We start from the raw sequence: 9,953 nt of genomic DNA on the forward strand, positions 1-9,953 counted from the left end.
GGCCGTGTGTGGGTGTACGCGGGGGTGGGGAGTGGTCAGCACTACCTTTGTTCCCGGCCACAGCTTCAGAGGCGACTGTCTCCCCCATCTCCTTGCAGTCTGTCACGCAGGCTACCAAAGATCTGGCTAAAATAAAGCCCTCATTTTGTTTTTCCCCTTCTATGACCCCCTCCCACCCGACCTTAGTCACACTGCCGAGGTTCCTGAGGACTTGGCCTTTGCTTACTTCAGTCTCTTCCCCACGCGCTCACACACCCCTTCCCTTCCTGTCTCTGATACTTGCTAGCTTTGCCCGTCCTTCCCCTCCAGGAGCTCCAGTCCCCATGTAGGTCCCCACGTCAGGGACTATCCCTGCCCAAGCCCGGGCACGGGTCGTGGGTGTGTCCAGCGGAAGGGCCCCCATGCACTTTCAGACTTGCTATCTTTTTTTAATCAGCTAACTCAGAACAGGTGCAACTCATACAAAATGATTTTGATGTTACAAAGAAAGAAGAAAAAGGAAAAATTCTGTGCTACCCTCTCATACATTCTTAAAAGCAGCCAAGGGCTTCCCTGGTGGCGCAGTGGTTGAGAGTCCGCCTGCCGATGAGGGGGATACGGGTTTGTTCCCCGGTGCAGGAGGATCCCACATGCCACAGAGCGGCTGGGCCCATGAGCCATGGCCGCTGAGCCTGCACATCCGGAGACCGTGCTCCACAGCAGGAGAGGCCACAGCGGTGAGAGGCCCGCGTACAGCAAAAAAAAAAAAAGCAGCCAAATTGTTAAAAAACCCATTTTAAAAGTTGCCAGATGGGTCAGTGATGCACCTGTGTGATCAGCGAGTGAAGAAAAAAAAAAAAACAGTGACAAAGAATATTCATTTCAGGCCAGTCTTCATCGTTGTGATAGAGTTCTTGGTTATTTGGATCATGTTGTTTGGATCAATTGAAACAACTTTGGATTGGGTATCCTCGCCTGTCTTCCCAAAGGGCTCGCCCTGCCAGGGCCCTCACCCACCCACCCCCCAGGCTGGGCTTACCTACCCCTGTTCACAAAGCTTGAGGCCTGGGACAAGGGGACCCAGCTGGGATGGGCCTCCAGGCTCACCCTCCACCTGGCCTCTTCTGCCCCTTCCAGACACACAGAGCAGCTGAAGCATCATGTCAAAGGTCCCGTTTATTCCAGCAACCCAGAAGGAAAAAGTGTAAATAAAAAAAGAAACATCCATGCACTCAACTCCTTGGGTCGGGAGGAGGGGACGTGAAGCCAGGAGGAGGACTGAGTGGGACGCAAAGAGGGAAGGGAGGGAGGGAAGAGAGACAGGCAGAGATAGCTGGAGAGTCACATCGATCAAAAGATAGAGAGGCCTCAATAAAAAGAAAGAGCAAAGTATCAAAATCAGAGATCGATAAAGAAGAGACAATACTGAGAAAACGCACTGACAAATAACAGAAGCAGAGAATGAAAGCTGGGCGCAAAGGTGGAGAGAGAAAAAACAGTACAGGAGGGGAGAGGGGGAGAGAGAGAGAGAGAGAGAGAGGGCAGGACAGAGACAGAAAGGTAAATTTGGAAGGACACAGGCGGAGTAGAAAGGGCTCCCGTGGCCCTCGTGTGGCTGCGTGAGCGACGACGGCAGCCCCTAGGGGCCCCCAGCGGTGCTGATGACGTGGAAGAGGGTGACATTGTAGAGCACCTGGTGGCCGTTGTTCCAGGTGTAGAGGGCCCGCTCGCGGGGGTTGTAATCCAGCATGGAGATGTGGGAGTACTGGTTGTGGAAGGGCACGTCTGTGTACTCGTAGCTGGACGTGTTGGTAAAGTAGGCAAAGTAGACCTTGGCCCCGGCCAGGTGCGAGTTGGTCACGTAGAGCACGCCACAGATCATGAAGGCCTCGCCGGCGCTGCGCTTGGGGTAGCCGGTGTCCCAGGACCGCACGACCTCGAGGGTGTGCGGGTCCAGCCGGCTGACCACGATGTTGCCTGCGTTCTGGTTGGTGGTGTACACGGCCCAGAGCCCACTCTCGTCCACCATGAAGTCCATGTCCGAGAAGCCACCCCAGGAGTAGGGGAAGGTGTTATTGTAGCCGGCCCCAGGGAGGCTCCTCTGCACCAGCACAGAACGCGAGCGGAAGTGGTACTTGACCACCACGTTGCTCTGGTACTTGTTGTAGAACAGGGAGCCATTGTACACCACGTGACCCGTGCCTGCCCACGGCTGGGGCAGCAGGTGCTGGATAAAGTTCTGGCCTTTGATGAAGTCTCCCAGAGTGCGGAACTCCAGGACCCGCCGGCCCTTGTAATAGCCATCCATGTACCAGACCTACAAGAGAGCCGCTGGTCACTGGTGGACCACCACCAATGACCCAAAGGTCCCAGCAGCCACTCAGGAATCATATGGTCATTAGGGAGCAACAGTCACTAAGTGGTCATTACTCAGTCGTGGGATGTCCAGTGACCTTTCATGACCACGCATCATCCCAGTGACTGGGATCATTTGGTCAGGGAGTGCTATTGGTCTCAGACACTCAGAGGACAGTGCTTGATCCCCAAGAATCGGGGAAATTGCAGTCCCTGGTGACTCACTGGGCCTAGGAGTTCACTGGTCATTGGATATGGGATGGCTAGTGGTCATTAGGCTGCCCTTGGGTGGTAAGAGGTAACGTGAATCCGTTGCCCGTGGGTATTTCCTGTACATCAGCATCCTCTCCGTCAACATCTTTTGCTGTCACCATGGTATTAGCGTTTGTGAGTGCCCTTACTCATGCTGGTTACTGGGCTAAGCATCCTAAAAACTGTAACGCTGATGTTATCATAACCATTTTGAAGATAAGGAAAATTGAGGCTCAGAGACATTAAGGAAACTGCCCAAGTTTCCCAGCTAAGAATTGGTGGAAGCAGGATATAAATCCAAGTCTGATTTCTTTTTTTTTTTTGGTGCCTCGTGGCTTGCAGGATCTTAGTTCCCCGACGAGGGACTGAACCCATGCCCCAGCAGTGGAAGCACCAATCCTAACCACTGGACCACCAGGCAATTCCCCCCAAACCCAAGCTCATAACCCCTTGGTTGAACCACCATGATGCCTGGGAGGCCAATGATCACAGTGGGGCAGTGGCTATCTGCTACCTCTAATCTATGACACTCAATGGCTGCCCAGTGACCAACATCCGTCACTAGGATAGTCACTAGGCAGTTAATAGATGGTTCCTGTGGATCAGAGGTGATAGGCAATTGTGACCATGGTGGCCACCGGAAGTTTAAAGGTCATTGAGTGGTGCTCGTAGGTCCTAGTCCTTGGGAAGGCACTGGTCACTGGTGGTTACTTTGAGGTCAGTGGTCACTGGAAGCTGGTCATTAGTACTAGTAACCATTAGTCTCTATTCAGTCATTGGAGGTCAGCTGACTTATGGATTCACAGGGCTGGAAAGTTCTTGGTCACCTGGTGGTCGCTAGACTGTCAAGGGGAGGTCCAAGGGCCCTGGAGACCCTAGGACACTTCGGCCTACAAGATAATCATTAATGTGGAATCGCTTGGCGCCTAGGGGCAGCCACAGGCTATGTCTCCTTCTCAGTATAGGTTCTGACCCCCGGCGTGGGCCCAGTCACTCACCCGGCTATCCGCACTGGGGGCCATCGTGTCAGTCATCCAGGAGCCGAAGCGGGACCCCATGGCCCGAATGGTGATGGGGTTACTGACCCCCGTCAGCTTCCCACAGCCTGGGAGGCAGGAACAGGGGGGATGAGGGTGGAGAATGGGAGGAGCGGAAGGGAGGCAGGGCAAGGACGAGGTAGTGTGAGCGAACTGGAGAGCTGGGAACAGGGGTGAGGAAGGATCCAGAAATCTGGTCCCGAGGTGCAGTTAGGTTGGGGGTGAGGGACTGGAAGTGTAGGGTCAGGAGCCTTTCCAGCTTCTGGGTCTATTTTTTGGCCTCGGGTAGGGAGGTCAAGGGTCAAAGTTTCGAAGTTAGAGGTCAAAACCATGCCCTGGGCACACAGAGGGTTTTGGGCTTGGGTGTGGAGGCCAGGGGTCAAGGTCAAGCATGAAGGCGTACCCAGCTTCTGGGCACAGGCGTGGAGCCGGGCCTCCAGTGCCATCACCCGCTGCTGCAGGTCCCCGTATCCGTAGGCGCCCATCTCCTCCTGGATGGCTGCAAGGCTGCCGGAGAGATTCCTCACCTCCTCCCGCAGGCGCACAATGGTCCTCATGTCCGCCTTGTACTGCTCCAGGACCGAGCTCAGGGGCAACAGCTCCGTCATCCTGTCCCTCACCTCCTGCTCCCAAGGTGGAACCATTGCTGATCCCAACCCCTGACCAGTGACCCAGACCTGAGCCCAGCCTTCAGCCCACAGCTTCACCCCTTATCTCTGATGCACACCTGGCCCTTGACATTCAGCCCACACTGGACCCTAGATCTGGGCCAGCCAACACTCGGTCCTTCCCAGATGTGAACCCCACTCTGGGAACTAATGGGCACTGATCCCAATGCTTCTCTTGACCTATGACCTGAACCCAGAAGGACCCACCTGGAAGCTCTTGGCCGAGAGGGACCCGTCGGCCGCCCGGAGCCTCGCATCCAGGCTCCGCATGAGGGTCTCCATGCTTCGCACGTACTGGAGGTCACGGTACGTCCGCAACTCAAGGACCTCCATGGACTGGGAGACGTTCTGAACCTAGGAACTTGGAGGGTTAGAGAGAGCCACACTCCTGTCCCCGTCCCCAGGATGCCACAGACAAGACCTGGCAGGGCCAGAGGCCAAACACCCACCCAACCTCCTCCTCCCAACCTTACCAGCAACCTGACCTCCCGATGGCATGCCCAATCCATCCATTGGCTACTAGTCTGGCCACCACCACCTCCCACCTCTTCCCTCCTCCCTGCTCTCCCTGCCTCTACTCTCGTCCCCAGCAGTCAAGTCTCCACAGAGCAGCCAGACAGAGTTTTTTCCTTTTTCTTCTTCTTTTTTTTTTTTTTGGCCACACTGCGAGGTGTGTGGGATCTTAGTTCCCTGACCAGGGATGGAACCCAGGCCCCCTGCAGTGGAAGCACGGAGTCTTAACTGGACCCTGGACCACCAGGGAAGTCCCGAGAGGGAGTTTTTCAAAAGCAAGATTGGATCACCTTCCCCTGCAGACCTTGCGAGCTGGTCCTGCCCCTTTGCCTGCCTACTCGCCGTGTTCATCCACTGCAACCACCAGCCCAACTTCGCTCACATAGATTTGAATCTTCTTCCGTCCTCAGGGCCTTTGCACTTGCTGATCCCTCTACCTGGAGCGCTGTTCCCTTTGTCTTCGCCGCTGGCTTCGCCTCATCCTTCATGTCTCAACTCCAGCATCACCCCTTCAGAGTGGCCTTCCCTGATCATCCTGCCTTAAGCAGCCACTCACCCTCTCCCCCTTACGTGGTTATTTTCTTTCCAGCTATGACTACGACCTGGAACATTCTTATTCATCTGTCTCCTTTACGTGGGATCCTCAGAGGAAGACCCAGTGTCTGGCTTGTCCACAGCTGAATGCTCAGTAAATACTAGATGCTCAATAAATACCTTTAGGCTAAATGAGGGAACTGAACTTCCCCTTGCCCTGACCTCTCCTAATCCAGACCGAGGGCCCCCTAGCTCCCACCTCCACTTGGCTAAGTTGAGTTCCTCCCGGCCAAGGTGAACTCAGAGGCAACACTGGATGCTTGTTGAAATACACAGACTTTCCTGAACCATTGTTCACGTGACACTTGGAAGTTCTCAGAAAGCCAAGAGCCTGGACGCCACAAAACATTTTTACGGTCATGGTCAACGATCAGGGGACACCACATGGCCATTCTGCACTGCTGGGGAAAGCAGGTCCGGTGTCACGGGCAGGGCAGGATCCTACAGAGTTAATGGGTGGAAGACTCCAGTGCCCACAGAGTCTCTTCTGTCCTCAGCTTCCTCCTCCACAGGATGGCGGTGGGAAGTTGCTAGTCGCTTTCAATACCAACATCAGAGGTGACTAATGGGCAGTTCAGCTGGGTAGTGGTAAGAGACAGCAGTCGGCCTCTAAAGGGCACCGAAATATCCTTGGGAATGTATTGAATGGGGACCCGTTTATATCAACCACAATCAGAAGGGGAAGGCATCTTTATGTAAGTCTCTTGGGATGGAGGGTGAGACCTTTCTCAGCAGGTGAGTCTGGCTGAGTGCGTGGTGGGGCCAGAGCTCACGCACCGAAGACTCAGATACTGCCACTGGGGTGGCAGTATCCACCTGGAGGGGAGCCAGGTCATCCACCAGTTCTGAATAATCTGCATGGCTAGATCTGTCCCCGGCTGACCTGGATGGGGGCAGAGGGCAGGGTGGGAATTGGGAGATTTTCACAAGGGAACCTGGAAGGTTCTTACCTTCTCCATCATCTGCCGCAGCTCCCGGCTCCGGCCATCGCGGGAGCAGGTGCTCTGCGCGGGGATCACGGCCGTGCAGATGCATTTTCCGTCGGGAGCCTGGGCCGAGGTGTACAGCTGCCAGCCTTCCTCTGGGCTTTGGAAGAGGGTCTGTGGGGAGGTCGGGGTTAGAGAGTGGGAACCCAATGGGGGAATCACTCCTGGGAGAGAAAGGGGGCCCCAGAGAGAGAGATGACAGACATCTTTTGCTGGACCCTTGGAATGTGCCAGACCATGTGCTAAGTGCCAGACGTGTGTGATCTCAATCCCTCCTCAGGGAGCCCCATATTACAGATGATAAGACTGAGGTATGAGGGGTGAAGGAACATGGCAAGGAATTGTGGGATTTGAGCCCTTCCAAAGAGGGGAATTCATTCTCTCAAACGCATTTGCGCACGAATGCAACAATGCCTCCATAACCACCATTAGAACATAGACCCAGACTCCTACCAACCCTCAAACCTGAACCTTCCTCTCTGCTTCTCAACCCACGGTGACAGACGGGTTCTGGATATATCTTGGGGGCCACTAGGCACAACTCTACTATTGCCATTCCCCCTTCCACCAACCCCTGTTCCTGAGAAGAAGCAGGGTGATGGCCAAAGGGTGACAGACTCCTCACAGAGATCTCCAAGCCCTTGACTAGAAGGTGTCACTTTTAGACTCCTCTTAAACTAAACTTCAAGTCAGTTGATGCTGCTCAGATAATTCAGGGCTCAATTATGGCTGTGCTTCCTAAACCATGCTCCTTTGAACCCTGGCAATCTTACCAGGCATGCTGTGAAGAGGGTACTCTGAGGTCAAATATGTTTGTGCATTGCTGAGTGAAACGAGTCTCTTTTTTTTTTTTTGGCCACGCTGCGCAGCTTGAGGGCTTAGTTCCCCGATCAGGGATCAAACCCGGGCCCTCAGCAGTGAAAGCACAGAGCTCCAACCACTGGACCACCAGGGAATTCCTGAAACGAGTTTCTTTAATGCAGGACTTATCAGAACCTTTGAAATGCTCGTGTTCATCAGGGAACTGATGCTGGTTGTTCAGGTTTTTAAGGGATGCGTGTGTCCTATGGCTCATGTTCATCAGAGCCATATTTTTCCAAAATTATTAGAAAATATCTAGTGAGTGCCTATTCTATGCCAGGCATGCGTCTGGGATAGGTTCTAGGAAGAGAGAGATGAAGAAAGCATATCGATTGCTGCCCATAGATGTGGAGGAGACAGACATGAATTATGGAATCCTGCCATTACTTCTAGAACTATATGCTGCAGTGAATGCTACAAAGAAAGTACAGAGAGTAACAGACCCTCCCAGGCTGAGGGTCTCAGAGGAGGTGCCCCAGGGAAGGGACAAGTAAGCTGAACTTGAGGGATGAGTGAGCCAGGAGAAGGGGAGAGAGGAAGGGACACTTTTGGCACACAAATTCTGACCAATACCTGGAGGGATTGGAGAAACATTGTTCAAAAAGCATTAAATCCTCACTGGATGGAACGTGTTGGGCCCCCAGATCAGGCCCCCTTGAGCTTCCCCAGAACGTACTGGAGTCAGTCACAAGTCTCAGTCTTTTTGTTTTTAATCAGGGCATGGTGGTCTCATTTGTTCAACAAATATTTGTTAAGCTCCTACTGTGCGTCAGGCTCTGTTCTGGATATTGAAAACATAGTAAACAAAACACAAACACAAAAGCTCCTCTGTGAGTTACATTAAAGTGGAGAGCAACAGAAATAAATAAGTTAACACCAAATATTTAAAGGGTTTTGAGTGCCATAGAGAGAAGTAAAGCAGGGAAGAAATGATGGAGGATGCTAGGGTTGGGGGGTGGTTAGGGATTGCAATTTTAGGGGCCCTGGGAAGGGCTTAATGAGAAGATGTCATTTGAGTAAAGACCTGAAGGAGGTGAGGGAGGAGCCATGAGGATATCTGGGGAAAGATGCTCCAGGCAGAGAGAACAGCAAGTGCAAAGGCCCTGAGGCCGGACCATGCCTGGTATGCTTGGGAAACATGCAGGAGGCTAATTCAGCTAGAACAGAGTCACCGAGGGAGAGATTGTGTGCGGGGTGGGGGAGATGAGGACAGAGATGGGACAGGACAGCATGTGCAGGGCCTTGTGGACCACGGGGAGGACACATTTTTGCTCTGAGTGAGGTAGGAGCCAAGGAGGGTTCTGTACAGAGGATGGACAGGACCTGACTCAGGTGTTCACAAGCGCCCCCTGGCTGCTGTGGGGGGAACAGACTGTGGGTGTGAGGTGGCAAGAGTGGGAAACCAGGGCAGAGGTGACTGCAAGAGTCCAGGCAAGCGATGATGGGTGGAAACCGAGGAGATGGGAAATAGAAGATGCTATCTTAGAAGGTCCTATAGAAGATGCTATAGTAGAAGGTCCTATCCAGAATGCATTCCTGAGACAGGGAAGAAAGTCTGATAAAACCCCAAGTGTTTTACAGAGAAACAAAACTTCACCATCATGGATCATTTGCACAGCTGCTACTTATCACCCCGCAGAGGCTGTTCCCATGAGCTGTAGCAGAGATAAGCCAGGCTGTGAGTTATGAGCAATCCCAGAGACTCCAGCTGTTAGCCCACCTTTTTCTCTCCCACTCAATAAAGCCTTTTTTTTTTTTAGCTTATTGGAATGTGGGCAAGTGATATCACTGTACAAATGAGCTTGACTCGTCCGCTAATTTATAAGAAAAAAAAAATAAACCATTCATAGATGCCGTCTGAAACTATTGTAATTAGTCATTCTTTGAGCCTTATGTACTCACTTCGGAGGTTGAGGGAACCCCCTCTTTACAAGTCCATGTTTCCCCGGCGGAGGAATGAAGTCACTCACCTTCCCAGGCTCCCTTGCACGCAGGCATGGTCCAGGTGGAGCCCACACTCCAGCCTTACTGCAGAGCGCCCAGGATCCCTCACTGCCAAGGGCTTCCTCCGGTGGTCCGAGCCCACCCCGCCTTTGCACTGGGCAGGCAGAAGCACCTCCCACCCGGAAGTCCCCACGGAGTTCGCGATAAATACCAGCCCTCTTGCTTCTCCAGTGGGAGAACTCTGGGGTGCCTCCTGCCTGCAGTTTCCCAGAGGATCCCATGGGGATCTGTGTTCCAGGTGCCCACAGTGGCACCATTAGATTGCCCCGCCTGGGTTTCCTTCACTTCCCATCTCCCTTTCGCCACTGGTTCCTCCTGGGATCGCCTCCCAGCTAAGTACTTGCACTCAACTCCTCTCATCCAGCTCTGCTCCTGAAGAAGCCTGACCAAAACCAAGAAGGATGGCCTAAGACAAAAAAGGTGACCCAGAGAGGGAGGGATAAATTAGGAGGTTGGGATTAACATACACATACAACTCTATATAAAATAGATAATCAATAAGATCTGACTGTATAGCACAGGGGACTCTATTCAATATTCTGTAATAACCTGTATGGGAAAAGAATCTGAAAAAGAATAGATATATGTATATGTATCACTGAATCACTTTGCTGTACACCTGAAACTAACACCACATTGTAAATCAGCTAAACTCCAGTAAAAGATAAAAATTAAGAAAAAGAAAAGAAAAGTGATGCAGGAAT

The 9,953-nt window shown here is 52.7% G+C and overlaps 1 protein-coding gene across 1 annotated transcript in view; it reads right to left on the bottom strand.

Moving 5' to 3' along the window:
• Positions 1 to 1,139: 1,139 nt before the first annotated feature.
• The window catches only part of OLFM2 (olfactomedin 2), a 49,823-nt gene continuing 41,009 nt past the window's right edge, over positions 1,140 to 9,953 (bottom strand). Inside the window, exons 2-6 of the mRNA XM_007460640.1 lie at positions 6,349 to 6,498; positions 4,499 to 4,645; positions 4,027 to 4,246; positions 3,585 to 3,691; positions 1,140 to 2,296 (exon numbers count right to left, since the gene is read on the bottom strand). Coding sequence (XP_007460702.1) covers positions 1,619 to 2,296; positions 3,585 to 3,691; positions 4,027 to 4,246; positions 4,499 to 4,645; positions 6,349 to 6,498 — 1,302 coding nt within the window. The 3' untranslated portion in view covers positions 1,140 to 1,618. The remainder of the gene's footprint in view (positions 2,297 to 3,584; positions 3,692 to 4,026; positions 4,247 to 4,498; positions 4,646 to 6,348; positions 6,499 to 9,953) is intronic.

Source organism: Lipotes vexillifer, unplaced genomic scaffold (genome assembly GCF_000442215.2).
Source record: "Lipotes vexillifer unplaced genomic scaffold, Lipotes_vexillifer_v1.1 scaffold1011, whole genome shotgun sequence".
Classification (NCBI taxonomy): domain Eukaryota; kingdom Metazoa; phylum Chordata; class Mammalia; order Artiodactyla; family Lipotidae; genus Lipotes; species Lipotes vexillifer.